This window comes from Notothenia rossii (assembly GCF_949606895.1).
Source record: "Notothenia rossii genome assembly, chromosome: 5".
Taxonomy (NCBI): Eukaryota; Metazoa; Chordata; class Actinopteri; order Perciformes; family Nototheniidae; genus Notothenia; species Notothenia rossii.
In genome coordinates, this window is record NC_136903.1 from 66,326,307 (window position 1) to 66,348,804 (window position 22,498).

The 22,498-nt window shown below is 39.5% G+C and overlaps 1 protein-coding gene and 2 long non-coding RNA genes across 7 annotated transcripts in view; 2 read left to right on the forward strand and 1 right to left on the reverse strand.

Moving 5' to 3' along the window:
• The window catches only part of LOC307040279 (immunoglobulin-like and fibronectin type III domain-containing protein 1), a 13,927-nt gene extending 4,728 nt beyond the window's left edge, over positions 1 to 9,199 (forward strand). The window contains exons 10-23 of the mRNA XM_079682963.1: positions 66 to 338; positions 489 to 773; positions 1,488 to 1,612; positions 1,789 to 1,930; positions 2,030 to 2,323; positions 2,421 to 2,720; positions 2,914 to 3,090; positions 3,212 to 3,340; positions 3,519 to 3,827; positions 7,205 to 7,290; positions 7,376 to 7,568; positions 7,875 to 8,171; positions 8,579 to 8,905; positions 9,026 to 9,199. Coding sequence (XP_079539089.1) covers positions 66 to 338; positions 489 to 773; positions 1,488 to 1,612; positions 1,789 to 1,930; positions 2,030 to 2,323; positions 2,421 to 2,720; positions 2,914 to 3,090; positions 3,212 to 3,340; positions 3,519 to 3,827; positions 7,205 to 7,290; positions 7,376 to 7,568; positions 7,875 to 8,171; positions 8,579 to 8,905; positions 9,026 to 9,030 — 2,942 coding nt within the window. The 3' untranslated portion in view covers positions 9,031 to 9,199. The remainder of the gene's footprint in view (positions 1 to 65; positions 339 to 488; positions 774 to 1,487; positions 1,613 to 1,788; positions 1,931 to 2,029; positions 2,324 to 2,420; positions 2,721 to 2,913; positions 3,091 to 3,211; positions 3,341 to 3,518; positions 3,828 to 7,204; positions 7,291 to 7,375; positions 7,569 to 7,874; positions 8,172 to 8,578; positions 8,906 to 9,025) is intronic.
• The window catches only part of LOC307040287, a 25,759-nt gene extending 14,388 nt beyond the window's left edge, over positions 1 to 11,371 (reverse strand). Inside the window, exon 1 of the long non-coding RNA XR_013808478.1 lies at positions 11,249 to 11,371. This is a non-coding gene — a long non-coding RNA (uncharacterized lncRNA). The remainder of the gene's footprint in view (positions 1 to 11,248) is intronic.
• A 353-nt stretch (positions 11,372 to 11,724) lies between these two features.
• Positions 11,725 to 22,140, forward strand: LOC307039728. 5 transcript variants are annotated; one of them, XR_013808330.1, is made up of 6 exons: positions 11,725 to 17,141; positions 17,432 to 18,030; positions 18,770 to 18,903; positions 19,014 to 19,161; positions 20,526 to 21,095; positions 21,431 to 22,140. It is a non-coding gene; the product is annotated as an uncharacterized lncRNA (long non-coding RNA). The 5 variants fall into 5 exon arrangements; XR_013808332.1 differs by lacking the exon at positions 11,725 to 17,141 and having other exon boundaries at positions 17,214 to 18,030; positions 21,431 to 21,695; positions 21,842 to 22,140; XR_013808331.1 differs by lacking the exon at positions 17,432 to 18,030 and having other exon boundaries at positions 12,229 to 17,146.
• Positions 22,141 to 22,498: the final 358 nt, after the last annotated feature.

A 22,498-nucleotide genomic window follows, 5' to 3' on the forward strand; every position in this document is an offset into this window, starting at 1 on the left:
ACAATTGAATGAACATTCAGAAATGAGAATACGGCCAGTTAATCCACACTTTTTTCCTCTCTTAGTGCCTCCAGTGGGTTTCATAGCCAAGATCAAGGATGTGAAGACGTTTGAAAGTGAAGAAGCCGTCTTTCAGTGTGTCTTGTCAACACCCCTCAACAGGATTACCTGGTCAAATAAGGACTTGACACTTGAACATGGGGACAAATATGAGATCACTGTCTCAGAGGACAAGCTAATCCACACATTGAAAGTTAAAGACTGTAAATTGGCAGATACTGGAGCATATTATGCAATTGCTGGAATAGCTTCTAGCAGTGCCTCTCTTACAGTAGAAGGTGGGAAATCATTTGATAAACACAATAATATATACAATTTCTAGTCTTGATAGATTGATACCTGGATGAGCACTTTCTGAAGCGCTCGTTTTAAAAATGTAAGAAAAGGTCATGATTATTTCTCCATACAATGCGTTTTCTGAAATTCAGTTGATCCAAATGGTAAAGGCCAAAAGGGCACCCAAACTGGGAATGAAGAAGACCTGACTAAACTGGCGTTGGATCAGCAGGCCAAGCTACCAAAACACACTGAACAGTTGGAGGCAGATGGCACTGGAGATGGCAGTGGAGATGGGACTGGTGGGAAGGGTGATGGAGACGGCACAGATAAGGACCTTCAGACAGGTGGAGATGACGGAAATAAAGGGGATGATGCAGATGATAAGAACAAGAAGCGAGTACGAAGCGGCCCTTTGGTTCCTGACACTGTTATAGGTAAAATCCTTATATATTAATTGTCAAGGCTATTTGGAGTCCGTATTTATCAAGGGTCTCAGAATTAATCCTAGGTATAGCACTGAAAGTTTCACTAAAAATAGTACTATAGTGACTGCACAGCAGGAAGCGTTCTACTCCAGGGAAGAAAGAACAGGAAAAAGGTATAATGACAAATGTGATGTTTATCATTAAGACCTATACATTAAATTAAACATCTTCAAAATGTTCAATATGGAGTGTTTAATGTCAGAATTCGGAATCTTTAATAAAACTGAATTCAGGGATAGAAATTAGTCAGAAATCAGTAGTCAAGGATGTGGAGTTGAAATTATGAATTATAATAAAAGTACTTTAGGAGTAAATAGCTTTTGGTATTCCAATATTATATAACTCACTACAGCTAGACATTTTATGGCTCATCGGACAAACTAATAACTCAAATAAATGATATAGGTAATGGACCCTCGGTTATGATCTGCCTCACGAAAAATATTCTGTATTGCTGCATGTTGACCACTAGAGTGAGACATTCTGTAAAAAAATAAAACCAGCATGTTCTGGTCTTTGCTTTCCATGCCCAAGAGGTTACAGGAATACAATGCATACAGTTACATATGGACGAATACAACGCATAGAATTACATAGGGATAAATACAATGCACACAGTAATTAAGATCATGTTCTAAATGTCTTTTTTTTTTACTGTTGCAGATACTGGCGTTCAGTTTGTCAGTGGGCTGTCAGATACGCTTGCTAATGTTGGTGACCGGGCAGAGCTTTCTTGCAAACTAAGCAGTGAGACCGCTGTGGGACGTTGGTATAAAAATGGGAAGCTGGTAAGTCAACTTCGATTTTAGAGAACTACATTGACCACTGCTATTTGCCATACATATCGACCATTTCCTAGCTTGCATAACCGTATAGATCCATCATACACACAAGTGTTATAGTGCATTGCATACCCTTATTAGTCCAAATGTGTTCTGATAAATATGAAATCTTATGTGACAAGCTAACCGAGGAGGATGGGGTTACAATTATCAAAGATGGAGCCTGTCATAGGTTGATAATTGATTGCTGTAATAAAGATGATGGAGCTGTGTACCGCTTTGAAGCTGAAGGCCGTAAATCTGAGGCAACACTCAATATTCAAGGTCAGCATGAAAAGTATTAACATGGTATCAATTTATAAATTACCCAATGGTTTAAAAAGGTTTGCGGTTTTGACAAGACTTTTCTCTCTAAAATTGAAGATCCACCAAAAATCGATGCCGATGCACTAAGAAAATTCTCAGAGCCAGTCATTATAAGGGCAGGTGAAAATGCAGAATGGAAACTGCCATTCTCAGGTGGGGCGCCAATGACCATACAGTGGTACAAGGATGGTGACGAGCTGTTCCCCGCTCTCAATGTGAAAATTGAAACATCAGATACTGAGAGCAAACTACGCCTTCTTAAGTGTCAAAGGAAAGACTGTGGAGAGGTCAAAATCAAAATCAAAAATGAATACGGTATAATTGAGGCAATATCCAAACTTATTGTGCTGGGTAAGTTGCCAATAAGAGACTTAATGCCATGTGTTCCACATTGTACTGTAGGTAAGGAGATAAAGGTTAGTATGATTTATTTTATTTTTATCAACAGACAAACCCACACCACCACAAGGACCTGTGGACATTATGGAAAGCGCTGTTACATCTGTTGAGTTCAAATGGAAACCGCCAAAAGACGATGGTGGATGCCCGGTCACAAACTATATTTTAGAGCGGCAACAAGTAGGACGCAATAAATGGACAAATCTCGGTGAGATTCCTGGAAGCAACCCAAATTACAGAGATTCAGATGTGACACCCGGAAGGAGATACTGTTACAGGATCAGAGCCAAGAATGCAGAAGGCATCAGTGAATACCTGCAGACTGAGGACATACCAGCTGGTGTATTACGTAAGTAACATAATTTAGGCTTTGTAATGGCTGCAGCTGAATAATGAAAAACTCCCAACTTCTCGGGAAGCAGGTAAAGTTAAGAATGAAACAAGAAAAAAATGTGATTTATTTTTTGTATTTTGTAGGACCATTAATCACAGAATTAAAATTACAGAAAAAGGATGACCAAAATGTCATGTTCCCCTCACAGGTTACCCTGGACCCCCAGCAGCACCTAAAGTAGTCAGTGCCATTAAAGACTGCATTAATCTGACATGGTGTCCTCCATGTGACACTGGAGGAACCAAAATAGTGGGATACAATTTGGAAAAAAACAAGAAAGGCACCAATTACTGGAGCCTTGTAAACCAAGGAGGGCCGATTCCAGGTATACAACTTATGGCTAGCTGCAGGAAGAATCCAGTGTAAATGTAATGCCTGATATGATTCGCCAAAAGTAAATGAACATTCCCTATCAACAAGATAACGATTTCTTCTTTTTTCCACAGATACAAAATATGCAGTGAAAGATGTATTTGAAGGGGCGGCATATGTATTTAGGGTGTCTGCTATCAACCTATCTGGTGCTGGAGACCCAAGTCTTCCATCTGGCACAGTAATTGCAAGAGATCCAAAGAGTAAGCCAGTAACACTGAACTCTTGTTTTCTAACACAGTTCTCTCCACTGAAAATTATTCCAGTCATGCTTAATGGTGAACTGACATTCTGCTCAACATTATGCTCTATGTCGCCTTTTAAGTTATTATAAAAGCATTGTAATGCTCAGCCAATAACGTCTCATTACTGTAATTGCAGAACCACCAGGCAAAGTGACAGACCTGAAGTTAACATCCTCCAATTACACCACATTTTCTTTGGCTTGGATAAAACCCAAAGAAATAAAAGGAGTAGAGGATGAGGCCGAAGGCTACTATGTGGAGATCAGACCAATTGAAATCCTTGAATGGACTCGGTGTAATGCTACCCCAATTACTATAACTTCCTACACTGTGCTTGGCCTGAAGGCAATGGCCACATACTGGGTGAGAGTTATTGCCACCAATTATGGAGGTGATGGAGAACCTCAGGGCTTTGACAATTACATCATTGCCATGCCTCCTCCTGGTAAGAAAATGTGAATTATCAACAGTTTCTATCGTTCTCTATATTATTTTGGAATACAGAAGGCTATATCAAAAGTGATATTGCCACTGCTTTATTACTGCAAGAATGCAAAAGACGAGGAATGTGTTTTATTGACAGTTCTTTGAAACCCAGAGTTCAAGGGTATAATTGTTGCGACAAGACAGTTTCAACACAATTTTGGGGAGACCAGTATGAACAAAATACCTTAATTCAATTGAATCTTTGTACCAACAACAGTGATCATTTTAAGGCATGATGCTACATCAAAACACTGTATTACAGGCAAAGCAACATGTTGTTTAATACCAAAGGCATTTCATGCCCATAATGGATACTTAACTGAAGCATGCATACAATGGATTACAGTAAACAAAATATTTGAAAGGGACCTAGCTGGATACAGACAATGCTCAACTTTTAAATATGCTTTAATCCCAAATCTGTACAATGTCCTAAAGAAATTAATATCCATGCCTTAAAGGTTGGGTAGGTAAGTTTGAGAAACCGGCTTGAGATACACTTTTTGTTATATTCCATGGAATGCTCTTATTATCCCGATAGCAATGAATATCTTAAGTGCTTTGACAAAAAATCCATTAAAAAATGTCATCTTTGGAAGCCGTAGTACTGTAAAAAGTAGGGATGCACCGAATATTCGGCAACCGAAAATTATCTGCCGAAAATGGTTAAAAAGGCGCTTTCGGCTTTCGGCCGAAAGGGTTTAAGCACCGAAAAAATATCACCGAATGTCAGAGAACAGGGTTACGTTGATCATACTCCGCATATTTGTCCGGGTGTTTTGATTTCAAGTGGTGGAGTAATCCCGAAGTGGTGAAAGTCTTTGCAGTTACACCCCCCCGAGAAATGTCAGCTGAACACGTTTTACAAATCGTAATCCGCGCCTCTCTCTCTGATATTTTGAAATATCTCCAAGTGGCAGACATGTTGGCTGTGAGCCAGCCGCGAGCATGGTCGCGCGCCGTGCTTGTCGCGTTTTGATTACATCATCACAACAACACGTTAGGTTCAGTGGCGTTTTCTCCCGGAGGCCAAGGTAAGCCAGGCTTCCCCTGTTTTTTCTGATTGTAGTTATAATTTAAATAAATAAATAAAAACACTTTGTTTTGTTTCGGTAATTCTCCTTTGCTGTGTGTTCCTGCCGGACCGTCTCTCCGTCTCTCTCCCATTCTCATTGAGTATTTTACAAAGAGTGAAACAGCGCCCCTCTAGATGTTATGGTGAAACAGTAGATTGCATTCAGTGTTGCGAGAGGAGGCCAGCCAAATCTGGCTTCCCTTGGTGAAAACAAATGGAGGAATTGACCAATCAGATGAGGCCCACGTCATGCCCCTGCCAATCTGTGATTGGTCAGGGCCATGCCAAGGGAAGCAGGCCGCCTCCGGCTTCCCATGGAGGCTGGTGATTTGATTGGATTGTGAGGCAAAATCCCTTTCCTCACAATCCAATCAAATCGCATCGACATCAGTTTTACTACGTAGTACTGTAACTGTCATCACCGCCGTTAGAAATGATCAAGCAAATGAAGCATGATGGAGGGAGGAGATTTGGCATACTTAATTAAGCATAACTTCACTAAACTTCCGCTACAGCAGCAACTAAAAATTAAAGCAGATGAAACTCCATACAAAATGACATCATTGAGAGCATAGCTCGTTGTATCCAGGATGAGACTGATAAAGAAATAAAGATTTGTCCTTTCATTGCTGTACAAGTGGATGACACATCAGACATCTCCAATAAGTGCCAACTCACTATCATAATCAGATACAGAATGAAAAAGGCAGTGTGTGTGAACGTTTCCTCTGCTTTTTTGATGTCGGCTTAGAAAGAGACGCAAAAGCTGTAACATCAGTTGTCATGAGAGCCATCGGGAACTACAGTCCAACAAACAAATTGATTTGTCAGACTTATGACGGAGCTCATGTCTGCATGAGCGGACAGCACGGTGGCGTTCAGGCTTTAGTGAAAGCACACTGCCCCAATGCGCTATTCATCCACTGTTATGCTAAGGCACAAACAACATTCAAGCAGCCAAACTGTTTTTTGCCAATCTCGATGCCTTCCACAATTTTTTCTCACGTTCATGTAAGAGATCAGCACTACTGTCTGAAGTTGATCGAGCTGTGCGTGTACCAGGGGGTTCTGCTGTGAGGTGGAACTTTAAAAGCCGCGCAGTACAGGCCATCCATGAAGGACGCGGGTCGCTCTGTATCGCTTTTGACAGGATAATGACAGAGCAGGGATGGGACAAAGAGACCATTGCACAGAGTGCTTCCTTGAAGCAGAAACTTGAGGATTTTGACTGCATACATTAATAAGAAATGCTTAAATTAATAAGACGAGAGAGTTTCAGCTGGAGAGTGCGTGCGGACCTGTCGGTCAGATAACAGGCGTGTAAAAGTCCTGCATCTGTATGATACAAATGTGTGTAAAATGTTACCCGGCGCTGAAATCACTCATCTGGTTACGTTATTGACCACCCCCCCCCCCCCCTCCAAAAAAATTGGCTTCCCCTACATTTTTCCCCACGCCACGCTACTGGTTAGGTTACCAAACTTATAGGTGCATTTGTTGTTGTTGAAGGCCTGGCTGTTACAGTCTTTATTTACACTATTTTGTTGTAGGCCTACTGGCCTAGATGTTTATGCAGTTTTAAAGCACCTTGGCTTTGTTCTGAATGCACTTTGTTGTAGTTATCCTACAGAGAAAAGAAAATGCATTTGACTTGGAATTAATGTACTGTATGCATTCAAAAGTGCTGAATAAATGTTTTATGGACCCATAATAGTGATTATTATTTAAGTTAAGGTAGCTGAACAACATTGGTAAAAAATGTATACATTATATATATATATTTCTATTAATCATTTTCGGCCTTTCGGCATTCGGTCAACTGTTTCCTATTTTCGGTATCGGTTTCGGCCAAGAATTTCCCATTCGGTGCACCCCTAGTAAAAAGCATGGACAATCATTTTAGCCGGCCCGGCTAAAATAACTGGATGGCCTACCTGCCTGTCAGCCTTCCATCTGTGCACAAACTTATCTCGTGCCCTCATTGGTCATGTAGGGAATATGGAGGAGGGGCTCTATAAGGAAGTGTATTTTCAAATTCTAGCGCACTCGAGCTGGTTTCTCCAAAATTGCCTACCCCACCTTTAAGGTTCAGAAATATTATATTTTAAACAAAGCTGTGTTTTCTTAAAATATATCAAGTATAAAACACGGTCTTTTTTGTCTTTAGACAGAATGAGAAAATTATGTATAGAAAAAGGACTAGTTTGTTGAATTGTTTACAAAAATAATCTAAACTAAATATCTTTATTTCAACCTCACAGTAAAGCCAAAGTTTAACGATCGCAACATGAAGACCTTTGTGGTGGTAAGGTCTGGAAACACAGTCCGTCTGAACATCAACTTTGAGGTATTGTGCTGGAAGTTTTCTTCCCAATGGGATGACTGTACAATCAACAAATCAACAAATGTAATATCTTTCTTTATCTTTACAGGCCTGTCCCCTGCCAGAAATTACTTGGCAAAAAGATGGTATTCCAGTGCCCAAACATGTAACTATTACCAACTCTGATAAAGGCTCTCAGCTATGGATCCCCACATCTGATCGGCCCGACAGTGGCATCTACACCATAACTGTCAAAAACATTGTCGGCCAAGCAAGCTTCAATGTTGAAATCAGAGTTACAGGTAAACTTATGTGCGCACTCCACAAACTACAGTTCAGGATAATACAAAAACAGTGACAATACAGACACTGAATGCATGCTTTGTCATGTCTTCCTTCTATGTTCCCTTCAAACATTTAACACAATATACAGTTGACCCAATAAACCCCAGTTGGAATAATCAAATCCAAGTGTAAAATGCAAACAGACTAACAGCAATGAGAAACTGAACTGGATGCAGATTGTTTGTATGTACTGCTTGTGAATATAAATATACACTTTTGTAACTTTGACCTCTGTATTTGTGTGCCTCTAAATTTGGTTTTAGATGATCCCAAGCCCCCAGGTCCTGTGGAGCTGGATCAGAATATCCCAGGAACAGTGACCCTGTCCTGGACTCCCTCTCCAGATGAGAAGAGAGATGACAGACTACACTACATGGTAGCTAAGAAGGACTCCTTCAAACGCAGTTGGAGGACAGTCGCAGACAACCTCTTCAACAATAAATGCACAGTAGTCAATATTTTGTCTGGACGGGAGTATCACTTCAGGGTGTTTGCTAAAAATGACATTGGTCCTTCACCACCTTCTGAATCCCCTGTGTTTGGAACCATAAAGGAAAAAGGTGTGTGCCTCTGACTCAATCACAAAAACATTGGAATTCATTCTCATTATCCTGTGTACACAATGCTGAATTTTGGTTTGTATTCTTAAGATATAGGTTCCTGCAAAATCCAGCGCATTTTGTAATAGGTTTAGAGGACTAAGAAAATAGCGGAAAAAAAGATGCTCAAAATCGAAGCAACACAGACCGATACTGTTTATTTCTACTTCTAGTCACTTCTACTTGATGCAGATAAAGAGAACCAATGGCAGGACGATTAAAAAGCATAGACACATAGGGGATATAGATTACAGCAAAGTTATAATGTAAACATTAGAAGAAATGTTCAATTTGATGGTTAAGGGAGAACAAGATATAGGATTATAATAATCTAAAAGTGTCAACTTGATACATTTCTTGTGTTTCAGGAAAGTTCAAAGTAGACATGCCAGAGAGAAAATCTTTGGATTTCCAGTCCCCTCCATCGTTCATTGTTCCACTAAAGAGGCGTACAACTCCACAGGGTTATGAGTGCTACATGAGCTGTGCAGTTAAGGGGGATCCAGCTCCACGTGTGACATGGTACCGCAACGATATGAGCCTGAACACAAACACCAACTACTACATCACAAATGTTTGTGGCGTCTGCTCCCTGCTCATACTACGGGTGGGGCCCAAAGACAACGGGGAATACAAAGTGGTCATTGAGAACAAACTGGGGACAGCCGAGTGCTCAATGATGCTGAATGTCAGAGGTATTTACACTTAATTCAAGTTTGAGAATGTAACCGTTTTTCATAAAGAGACTGATGATAGATTTGAGAGTACAGTACGATAATAAAACAAAGTTATACCACCAATGTTTTTCTTTACAGAGTGAAGAAGAACTTCAGCTGCTGGAGAGAAGCTAGACGAGCAGAAGTCTTAACATGTTTTAAATCAATTCAATTAAATAAAACTAAATGTAACTACAGATTGAATACATTTTAAGTTAATCTATCTCCCACCTTTGTGAAACACAAATATAAAAAAAACAAGCTCGAGAAAACATGAATTGTGCCATTGGAAGAATGTCACACGCTGTGCTTTGTAGAGATATTAAACTATCATGCTATTATTTACTTGATGAAGTCAGACACACTGTAATAGTAGTAGTTCTATTGGGCAATGTTTTTGCTTGTTTCTTATGCGTTAGGACACACTAGTGCATGACTTTGTACTAGTACAGGGCGTTACATTACATTACATTACATGCTTACGCTTTTATCCAAAGCAACTTACATACACTTGATACATGGCGATGGATATCATTTGGGGTTAAGTCTCAGGCCCAAAGACACATTGAAATGTTGACTATAGGGGTTCAGCCATACATGTGTTCATTCATGTAAAGTCTTGCATGTTAGAAAGAGACTGCACTGTTTTATTGTGTTGCCTATGATCTGTTCTTCACTGTGCTATGCAAGTTATTGTAACACAATCATTTCAGCATTCAAATGAGTGTTTGAAAATGGACAGTTATGTTACAGGGATGCAAACTCATCAGGTATGAAAAAGGTGACAAGGATCCGAGCCCCCGGCTCCCCCACCCCATCTAATAGAAATATATAAAAGCATTTATTTTATTTGTGTAGCAATCAGTTTATAATTTTGGCAGCAATGTTGAGCATTTTGAAAATGTATTTTCATGCCTCTGTGCAAGGCTTAGTCTTTCTATCTGTATAGCCACATGGTGTAAAGTAACTAAGTTCATAAACTCAACAAGTACTATACTTGGGCACAATTTTGAGATACTTGTACTTTATTTAAGTATTTCAATGTTTTGCTACTTTTTTCTTCTACTCCACTACAGTTCAGAGGTACATGGTGTACTTCTACTCCCCTACATGTATTTAATACCTTTAGTTACTTCACAGATGTGGATGAATGATGTGAAATATAATCAAGTGTTAAATCAGACTTTAGTTCCACCTGGAGTAAATCCACAAGCTACCCTGCAGTATACAAAGTCATTCAAACTAGCTGCACCTTTACCAGCTTTGAGAACACTTTCATGATCAATCATTATAAAAAATATCATATATATTATTCTGAAATGGACTAATCTGCACAATGACTACTTTTACTGTCGCTACTTTAACTATATTTTGATGATAATACTTTTCTACTTTTACTTGAGGAACATTTTGAGTGCAGGACTTTTACTGTAACAGAGTATTCCTACACTCTGGTACTATTACTTTTACTCAATTACAAGATCTGAGTACTTCTACTTTTACTCAAGTACAAGACCTGAGTACTTCTACTTTTACTCAAGTACAAGATCTGAGTACTTCTACTTTTACTCAAGTACAAGATCTGTGTGCTTCTACTTTTACTCAAGTACAAGATCTGAGTACTTCTACTTTTACTCAAGTACAAAACCTGACTACTTCTACTTTTACTCAAGTACAAGATCTGTGTGCTTCTACTTTTACTCAAGTACAAGACCTGAGTGCTTCTACTTTTACTCAAGTACAAGACCTGACTACTTCTACTTTTACTCAAGTACAAGATCTGTGTGCTTCTACTTTTACTCAAGTACAAGACCTGAGTGCTTCTACTTTTACTCAAGTACAAGATATGTGTGCTTCTACTTTTACTCAAGTACAAGACCTGAGTGCTTCTACTTTTACTCAAGTACAAGACCTGACTACTTCTACTTTTACTCAAGTACAAGATCTGTGTGCTTCTACTTTTACTCAAGTATAAGACCTGAGTGCTTTTACTTGTAGGGGAGACCAGGGACAGTTGCAACACTTTTTGGGCTTTTCCCCAATAAGTAAAAAAACCTTTACAATAGGATAGCCATTTTGCTATATTATACATTATCAATATGTCAGCTACTGAAACAATGTATTTAAGATGTTTTTATGAAATGAGTACAGGTTGGAAAATGTATTTTCTTTTTTTAAACTCAACTGTTACAACTGTCCTTGTGTACCTCCAACAAACAATGAACAATGAACAGGATAACAGATAACACACACAGCATCATCCTCTGTGAAGGATTAAACTGTTCTCTGAGAGGTGCTTCTACCTTAATTATGTAGACCTACCTCCTTTGAGCTGAGACCATAATATAAATCAGCTGCCTCCATCAGATAGTCTCCCAAAAGCATCTCCTGCTCTGTTGAGAACATTTTTTTTGGTGTCCAGTAGCCTACTCTTGGGGGTGTTTGTGATCCGTGACTCTCCAACCTCAGCCTCTTTGTATGGAACTGGTACAGGGTGACATGGCATATATCCAGGGACTTTGCCACTTCCCTGAATGATTTGCCTTTCTCAACTTCATTTGAGGCCCTCTGCAGCAGAGCAAGTGGCACTCCCCTGTCTGTCTTCCTCTTTCTGACATTTGGCATACTGTAAACACACACACACACACACACACACACTTTAGGCCTACTGTACAGTATTTTATTCTGTTTATTTTTACAGTGACAATGCACACCAATCAACAATACAACTGTATGCTTGAATGAACAATTGATCATTCAAGCAAATGAGCCATCATTGTAAATGTGCCATGTTACAACCGTCCCGTTACAACCGTCCCTGGACCAGTCTTGCTTCCACCCCCTGTTAACCTGCCTGGTTGCTAGCTTTACCCATATTTAGCAAGTTATATTTGTAGCTTACAAAACAGTGATTCTAATAATACTAGTTTGGATTCCTAGACATTTGAGCTCAAGACAGTATCCAAAAAATACATCATATAATTTTAGTTAATATTTTACCTCAGAAACACACTTTTGCTGATATCTTACGCGAGAAATTCAAACGTGGCTCCTTTTTTTCTCAGCGATCTTACCATCTAACTGCGCATGTGCAGAGTGAGTTTCATCACTCTAGCTTGTTTGTGATCGGAGATATTGAAGGTGTTACAACCGACCCGTGTTACTATGGAATGCCATTTAAGCCAAAATTAAATAAATAAATAAATACATCAATAATTAAATAAATACATATATATATAAATATGCCTATGAAATAAATTATGAAATAAATAAATGAGGCAATAAATATGTATACATGTACATTTAAATACACATTTATCAATCAATCAATGTTTATTTATATAGCCCAATATCACAAATGTTACATTTGTCTCAGTGGACTTCACAGTTTGTACAGAATATCAGTATAACAATACGACACCCTCTGTCCTTAGACCCTCACATCGTACAAGGAAAAACTTCCAGAGAAAACCCCACAGTTTAAAGGGAAAAATGGGAGAAACCTCAGGGAGAGCAACAGAGGAGGGATCCCTCTCCCAGGACGGACAGACGTGCAATAGATGCCGTGTGTAAATTGAAAAGATAATACATTTGCAACATAGGTAGTCCAAATGTTTGGAAATGCATGTGTGTATAATAAGAAGATGAATCCACGAGGATATCCATCCAGGACTTATGATCCAGGACCACAGCCACGACTCAAGATCCAGGACTCGCAATCCATGACACAGGACCGCAGGATCATCCATGACTCCGGATCCCGGCGTATATAGACACCAAAAAGAAAGACATTTGGGGAAGCTGGGTTAATCGGAACATGAGAGTACACAGGTATAGACAGAGAGAAGGAAGAAGTAAGATGTCCCCCGACAAACTAAGCCTATATCAGCAAAACTAGGGGCTGAATCTAATCAGCCCTAACTATAAGCTTTATCAAAAAGGAAGGTCTTAAGCGCACTCTTAAAAACGGATAGGGTGTCTGCCGTCCGAACACAAACTGGAAGCTGATTCCACAAAAGTGGAGCTTGATAAGAAAAGGCTCTGGCTCCCATTGTACTTTTAGAGACTCTAGGAACAACCAACAACCCTGCATTCTTGGAACGCAATGCCCTAGTAGGACAATAGGGTATAATGAGTTCTTTAAGGTAAGATGGCGCCTGCCCATTAAGGGCTTTGTAGGCGAGAAGAAGAATTTTAAATTCTATCCTGTGTTCTATAGGGAGCCAGTGTAAGGCAGCCAGAACAGGAGTAATGTGGTCCCTTTTCCTAACTCTGGTTAGTACACGAGCTACAGCATTTTGAATCAGCTGAAGCGACTTGACTGACTTCTTGGTACACCCTGCTAATAAGGAGTTACAATAATCCAGCCTTGAAGTAACAAATGCATGGACTAGTTTCTCTGCATCGTTTTGAGGCAAGATATGCCTGATTTTTGCAATGTTACGTAGATGGAAGTAGGCGGTCCTTGAAATTGATTTTATGTGGGTGTTAAAGGATAAATCCTGATCAAATATAACACCAAGATTCCTTACAGTCTCACTGGAGGCCAAATTAATGCCATCCATAGTTAATATATCTTTAGATAATTTGTTTCGTAGATTCTTCGGGCCAAGTACAATAACTTCAGTTTTGGTCGTGTTTAACATCAAAAAATGTAAGGTCATCCACGTTTTTAAGTCCTTGAGGCAGTCTTGAATTTTATTTAGATGATTAATTTCATCAGGCTTGATTGATAAATATAGTTGAGTATCATCCGCATAACAATGAAAGTTTACAGAATGATTCCTTATAATATTGCCTAACGGAAGCATATAGGGTGAACAAAATAGGTCCAAGCACTGAGCCCTGTGGCACTCCATGGCTAACTTTGGTTTGCATGGAAGATTCATCGTTGACACGTACAAACTGAGAGCGTTCAGATAGATAGGACCTAAACCAGCCTAAAGCAGTTCCCTGTATGCCAACTAAGTGCTCTAGTCTTTGCAATAGGATATCATGGTCGATAGTATCAAATGCAGCACTAAGATCGACCAAGACAAGAATAGAGACAAGTCCCTTGTCAGAGGCTATTAGAATGTCATTTGTGACTTTAACCAGAGCTGTCTCTGTGCTATGTTGTGTTCTAAAGCCAGACTGAAAATCTTCAAATAAATCATAGTTTCTTAAGTAATCACACAGCTGTTTTGCGACTGCTTTCTCAAGAATTTTTGAGAGGAACGGAAGATTAGAAATAGGTCTATAGTTGGCTAAAACCTCTGGATCGAGGTTTTGCTTTTTAAGAAGCGGTTTTATCACTGCTACTTTGAATGATTTTGGAACATAGCCTGATAATAAAGACATATTCATAATATTTAATAAAGAAGTGCTAATTAATGGAAAAACCTCTTTTAACAGCTTAGTTGGAATCGGGTCTAAGATACACGTTGATGGTTTAGAAGAGAGAATCATTGAATTTAATTGTTCAAGGTTTATGGCTGAAAAGCATTCTAGTTTACTATCTAGTGTAATATTATTAGAACTTACGTTTCCGGGAGCTGTTGATAACACTATACTGGTCAAAGGCAAGAGGTCATTGATTTTGTTTCTAAGAGTAACAATTTTATCGTTAAAAAAGCACATAAAATCATTACTACTGAGTGCTATGGGAATAGAAGGCTCAGTCGAGCTGTGGCTCTCTGTCAGCCTGGCTACAGTGCTGAAAAGAAATCTTGCATTATTCTTATTCTCATCTATTAATGAAGAGTAGTATGCTGCTCTCGCTTTACGCAGTGCTTTCTTATATTCATTGAGAGTAATATGCCAAATTAAACGAGATTCTTCAAGTTTAGTGGAACGCCATATCCTTTCAAGTTGTCTCGACTTTTGCTTTATTTTGCGGGTTTCGGCATTATGCCATGGAGCTAATCTATGTTGTTTTATTTTCTTCTTTTTCAAAGGAGCAACAGAGTCTAATTTTATTCGCAGCGCATCTGTAGCACTATCAACAACATGATCAATTTGGGGTGGTGTACATTTTGTATAAGTTTCCTCCCCTACATGCAGACATGCTATCGAGTTAAGTATTGGTGGAATCTCTTCCTTAAATTTGGCTATAGCACTAACAGATAGGTTTCTGCTGCAGGAGCTTTTGGCTAATGCTTTGTAGTCTAGTAACAGTACTTCAAAAGTTACTAAGAAATGGTCGGATAAAGCAGGTTTATGCGGTTCGACTAATAGTTGCTCAATTTCAATACCATAAGTCAGAACAAGTTCAAGAGTGTGATTATAGCAGTGGGTTGGTTTATTTACACTGACAGAAACCAACAGAATCTAATATAGAGTTAAATGCAACAGTAAGGCTATTTTTTATCATCGTCAACATGAATATTAAAGTCACCTACGATAATTACTTTATCTGTTTTAAGTACCAAAGCTGATAAAAACTCAGAGAATTCTGATAAGAATTCTGAATAAGGACCTGGTGCACAGTACACTGTAACAAATAAGATTGGCTGCAAAGTTTTCCAGGTCGGATGCGTAAGACTGAAAATGAGGCTTTCAAAGGAGGTATAATTTAATTTTTGTTTAGTATTGATAAGTAAACTTGAGTCAAAGATTGCTGCAACTCCACCTCCTCGGCCCGTGCCTCGGGCAATATGAGTATTGATATGCTGGGTGGAGTGGCCTCATTTATGCTGACATATTCTTCATGTCTCAACCAAGTTTCAGTGAGACAGCATATATCAATATTATAATCTGATATTAAATCATTTACCAGTATTGCTTTAGATGCTAGAGATCTTATGTTTAAGAGACCACATTTAATCTTCCTGTTTTGTTGCACTGTAGTAGTTGTTACATTTACTTTTATTAGGTTATTATGTATGACACCTCTATTAGGTTTTACCTTAAATTGTCCTTGGGCAGACACACACACCGTTAATATTGGGTATTTTATTGGGGTCGGGATTCCTATGGATGACTGCCTAGGAGAGAGCGCAGAGAAGCGTGTAAGACTGCGACTCTGCCTCCTGGTCTCAACTCCAGTTTGTCATGGATTAAGTCCACAGAGCCCTGAAATGTTTGCCGAAATGAGATTTGCACCTTCCAAAGTAGGATGAATGCCGTCTCTCTTAATCAGACCAGGTTTTCCCCAGAAGGCTGTCCAATTATTCACGAAGCCCACATTGTTTGCTGGGCACCACCAAGACAACCAGCGCTGAAATGATGACATGCGGCTATACATGTCATCATTGATCAGATTGGGGAGGGGACCAGAGAAGATTACGGTGTCCGACATTGTTTTAGCATAACTACACACCGACGCCACATTAAGTTTGGTGCATTCTGATTGGCGTAAACGAACATCATTACCACCGACGTGAATAACAATCCTACTGTATTTACGTTTATTTTTAGCCAGCAGTCTAAGATGCGCCTCAACGTCGCCCGCTCTGGCCCCCGGAATGCATGTGACTGTGGACGCTTCGGTCTCTAAATTCACGTGTCTCATAATAGAGCTACCAATAACCAGAGTTGGCTTCTCAGCGGGTGTCTCGCTGAGTGGGGAATATCTGTTAGATACGTGAACGGGTTGGTGGGGACCTGCGGGTTTCGCGTTATGCCCCTTCTGAACAGTCACCCATTCTCCCTGCTGCTCGGGAGTTGCCGGGGGACGGCTAAGAGGAGCTACCTTTTGCCGGTCCGCACCGGCTAACATGGGCTTTACTGTAGCTGAGTTATTTTCTAAGATGCGGAGCCGGGCTTCTATGGCTATGATTCCCGCCTCCAACCTAACAACTATACTACATTTAACACATGTATCGGTACCAGTAAAGGAGGTAGGGGAGTAACCAAACATGAGACAGTTAGAGCAGGAAATAGCACCCGAGGGTGGGGAAAGAGCCATGGCTAGCTATCAAGCTAAAGTAGCTACCGTTAGCAAACCCGAAAAGAGTGTAGGCAACTGTGGAGTTACAGTCGCTAAGAGAAGGAGAGTTTGTGAGTGCTTAAGCTGTAGTAACGTGTGATTACAACGTCAGGCAGTTGCCGTGATCAAGAGTTTTAAAACGATCGATTAAGTTAAGATAACAAGCTATCAGCAACAGAACAGGCACACGGGATACCCGGAGATGACAACAACAACCGGAAGTTACAACATGCTTACCGCAATAGTGGTCCGTGTAGCACATACGCACAACAACATGAAAGATAGGATGGGAGCAATGACTTAAAGGTGGGGTAGGTAATTCACTTCAGAAACACTTTTTGTTATATTCCATGGAATGCTCTTAACATCCCGATAGCAATGAATACATTCATTTATTTATTTCATGGGACTTTTATTTCATAATGAGACATTTATTTCAAGAGACTTTTATTTCATAATGACACATTTATTTATTTCAAGAGACTTGTATTTCATAATGACACATTTATTTATTTCAAGAGAATCGTATTTCATAATGACATATTTATTTATTTCAGATGACTTGTATTTCATAATGACGCATTTATTTATTTCAGGTGACTTGTATTTCATGATGAGACATTTCATGATGAGACATTTCCATTCCTTATATGCAAATGAACGGGGCGTGGTTAGCTCACAGATCCAGAGACCCAGACCAAAGCAACAACACCACAACACTGACTACTCGAGAAGAGGAAGAAAATGGAGGAGAAGGACTTAACATTTTTTTTATAAACTATATAATAACTACTAAATGAAAATAAGGCGGGGCAGACAACATGGAAGACGTCGATGGGCTCCAAGATGCTATGCTATCCTTAGCAGATCAAATTGATCAACACGGTTTACCAACAGATACTGTGTTGGCCCATATTGAAGACTTTATCGAAGTACTCGGGCGGATAAGCGCTCTTCGAGATATCGACACGGATGACGAAGTTGTAAATACTTTGACACTGATTGAGCACCGTGTTCGTGTGGAAGATGTCCAAGAAGTTGGTTCAAGCACAGGTGCAGGACGCCCGCCTCTGGATATTCCATGCTATATGCTCGCTACCTATGTGCTGTCCGGTCTATCAACCCGAGAAATCGCGGATCTGTTTGGTGTGTCATCCCGCACAATTCAGAGGAGATCGGTCGAAGAAAGCCTAAGGTGAATTACTTGAGCTAACGTAAAATCAAATTATTGCTCTATCTAGCTAACGTCATACAAATAACGAGCCCATAGAAATAGAATACGAGTATACTACTATACTCATATTCTATTTATATGGTCAGCCCGCTACAACTGTCACTATGGCAACGGTACACATACAAATGGCCGCCGCTCTGACCATCCTGCATTATCTTAAAATATAATACATCCATTATCCTGCTACGTTGATTTGAATGGGAATGTCCGTTCTACTCCTATTTTATTTCTATGGACGACACTGGTGGGCAAAAACGTGTATAATACAGTTAACAAAATTAAAACATGATTGACAAACAATTATTTAGTATTGTGTAGCAATATGATACGAAGAGATGTTTGAAATGGAGTATATATGTTAGACTGGTGGATGTTCCTCAACGTTAGCCAAAACGTTTATGTTGACGTTGCACACAAGTTAGGTCAGCTATTATTAACTCTGTCAGATATGACTATTGTTACACCGAAATCTGTTTGTATCGTGAAATTGCGGTTTTTGTTTATTCATCAAAAATGACTAAAGTCAGAGATGTTTCCTGATACACGTGAAGTTGCAGCCACTGTATAAATGAATGTTAAGATAACTGGAGTTGTGTTCATGCTAACTGTTACACCTAACTAACGTTGCTGTCGCTTATGTAATAAATATATAATTGAAGTGACATTACACATATATATGTTTTATGTTTTTCTACTGTAGAAAATCAGACCTATACTCTTCAATTAACGATGACGATGTAGATGCCTTGGTGATGGAGATTCAGCGCACTAATCCGAATGCCGGATATAAAATGATGCTGGGACATCTACGGTCCAGAGGCATACACATTCAAAGTAAAAATTAACAGTTTTTGTTTAACCTCAATGTTCAACCCAATTCCAAATGACGTGGGTTTAGCCAGTCGCCAATTTGAATAAACAAATAAATCTCCTTTTTCAATCAGGGCATCGAGTAAGGGCGTCAATGCAGAGAGTGGATCCAGGAGCAATCTTGATGCGAAGGTTAACCCTCCAGACTACAAGGCGTCGTCAGTACAATGTTCCTGCACCAAATAGTCTATGGCATATAGATGGTAATCACAAGCTGATCAGGTCAGTTTTTCCTGCTGCTTTTTGAGCTGTGTCCATCATAATCTAGTAGGCTACTGCTCTTGAACTCCTGCCCTCAAATCCTGCAGTCCTGCAGTTCTTTGTTCCAAGCCTGTACCACACCACCTGAAATCACTAAATAGTAACATCATGTGAGAAAACAGAGGTGAAGGTGTGATTGCTGAAATAAGTGGGCCTATCTACAGACATTGCACCCTTGGAAGTATTGAGTTTGAGACCAATTTGAAGGCTGAGGAAAATGTAACATTACAAGATATACGGCCAGGTCATTAATACTTAAAGATGCCTTTATCCTTTTTTAATACAAAATATAACAATGAGGGTTCTGTATGTTAGTTAGTTGAGGATATGAATTGAACTCCTTGTCTACTCATTAGATAATAATTGAGTTTGAATTTCAAACAAAAACACAATTAGATGCTACTAAAGGTACAGTCCTTGCATGGGGGCAAGCCCTCTACCACATACATCCTAGCTAAATATGAGCTCTTCTGATAGTACCATAATGTCAGTGGTGTCCAATTTTATCCGCAAAGGGTTGGTGTGAATGTGTTCCAACAAAGCAGTGACACATGAACTCACAACTAGTTGGTGCACTGGAATCGGGTGTTTCTCTGCTTGGTTGAAATGCACCCACACTGACCCTTAGTTGGGACATCCATGATGTATTTTAACAAATGTGTGTAAGCTTTGACATACAAAATTATTTATAAGCATTTTCAAAGGTATGAACATGATCCAGAATATGTCTCAATTCCAAACAGTACCATGAAATCATATGTTCACATGTTCACATGAAATCACATGTTTCCTTTTCATATTTACTCTGTTAGGGCACTGTATTAGCACCTGAGGTGGTCAAATCAGTTTTAGCCTACTAACAATCTCAGGACCCATTGGCAAAGTCCTTTTACGGAGATTAGCCTACCGGAAACCAACATTTTAGCACCTTGTGTGATTCCATCTTTAGTAGAGATGAGAGGTTAGATGTTGGAAAAAGGTACTTTAAAATATAAATGTTGTTCACCCAGCTGACAAATCTGCTTGCCTTGGTAAAGTAAATTAAGCCATTGAATTTGCTTATTTATGTACAACTTTTTTTAACTTAAAGAAGGTTAACATGCAATGTACGATAATGTTGGATATTGCAATGGCAATAATGTTTTGTGATATTGCAGGACATGTTGCTATTGCAATATCCAACGTTATCACCCAACCTGCCACAACCATACCCCTCCAACCCTATTCCTAACATAGCTTAATGAACAAGATGTGCCTTTATCAACTGTGATTTGGACATGAGGCCCCAATTCAATAACCAATTAATCCTGTTATATTTCACACAGATGGAGGATTGTTGTTCATGGTGGCATTGATGGATTCTCCAGGCTAATTGTGTACTTAAGTAGTCCCACCAACAACAGAGCTACAACTGTTCTTGAAGGCTTCTTGTCTGCTGTTGGCCAATATGCCGTGCCACCTCGAATTCGGTATGTAATGTCCTACAAATGTCTAATAAATGAAGTACAATGAGATTTATTTGACTAAAATGTATTTTAATAGCATTTGTAACACAGGTACAATTATCAAAAAGAAAATGAGTGTTCGGAATTTCAAACAAGTGTAATGAAGGTGCTCTTCGGTAATCTTAAAACAGAGCTGGGTTACAACCCACGCAGAACGGCACAAACAGCCTTCTTCAGGGTATGCTTAGACCCTGAAGAAGGCTTTCCGAGAGAAGACCTTTCTTTTGAAGGTACAATTATGTTGGATAGTCATCTTCAGATAAATGTACTTTTTTCCCCTTACAGATCTGACAAGGGGGGTGAGAATGTTAGGGTTGCTCATTTCATGGTCCAAACACAAGGGGAGAACAGGAGCTCTCATATTACTGGACGGAGTGTTCATAACCAAAGGTATGGAGGATTTAAAAAATATAAATTATTAAAGTACAATGAAACCGAGAGAAAAAGCATGTCTGTCCACCCTCACAAAACAATACTTACATTCAGGCGGGGCAGGGGGTGATAGCGGGGCGTTTTACTGGCAGTTCATAACAAGTTCATTGGTCACTACCTAAAATTCAGCTCTCACTTCGCTCATCATTGTGTTCACACTCCAGTCTGAACATAAGTGTCAATCAGCCATTACTAGTAGAACCTTGTACAACTTTTCCATCCTGCTAACTGTTGAATAATGTGACCTGCCAAAAATACAATATAAAGGCTGTATTTTATTCTTTCTATAACAGAATTGAGCGCCTTTGGAGAGATGTGTATGAAAATGTTCTTGATCTGTTCTACACAATAGTCATCCAGCTGGAGGCCCAAGGATTACTCAATCCTGACCAAGAGATTGACCTGTATGCACTACACAGGTGCTTCATGCCACATATTCAGCATCATCTTCAGTGTTTCAAGGAGGCATGAAATCACCATGGGCTGAGGACTGCAAGCCACCGTTCACCTTTACAGTTGTGGTTACTAAACAACAGAGAGGGACAAGATTTCTCACAGGTAAACAACGTTTTTTAGATGATGTAATGTATGCCATCTTATTCCCTGGCTCAATTATTTATTTACAATACATGCAAAATGACCCACATTGTAATTGATTACACATTCTGAACGGCTTTATTCCTTTCGTATGTCCGGTTGGTGAGGATTATGGTGTGGACTGGGAAGGACCACATACCCCCTGTGCATCTAATGTCTTTGTTCCTGAGATCCAGCTCCTGCGCCCATTGAGTGAACAAGATCTTGTGGCCCTACCAAACCCCCATGTTCCTTTCAGTCAGGCATTGGCAGTTTATCTTGAAACTGTTCAAACCCTCAGAGTTATGTTGAACCCAGAACCTTAGGTCAGGCAACATTTTCTTCGCACGATTTCAGCAGTGGTGGAAGAAGTACTTAAAACCATTACTTACGCAAAAGTACCAATACAACAATGTAAATTACAAGTCAAAGTAGACATACTATCAACAAAAATGTACCTTAAGTATCAGCAGTAAAAGTACATGTTGTGCAATAAAATGTAAATAATAATAAATTCTGATGCAGCATGTTACTGTTGGAGCTGCTCTCATTCCTTTAGCTGTGTATTCCTCTCTACTCCTTCTTTTACATGCAAAAGCACACTTGCATGCACATACTGAAGGATATGAAAATGAAGGATTGAAGAGCGACACGATGGAAGGAAGCCGAGAGCAGGGAACAGAGAGATGGTTGTGTGGTGACGTTGAAGGGAAATCATAAAGGTGGATGACCATTAATCCTTCAGTCCTACAGATCTTTTGTTGTACAGATCTTTAGCAGCAAAC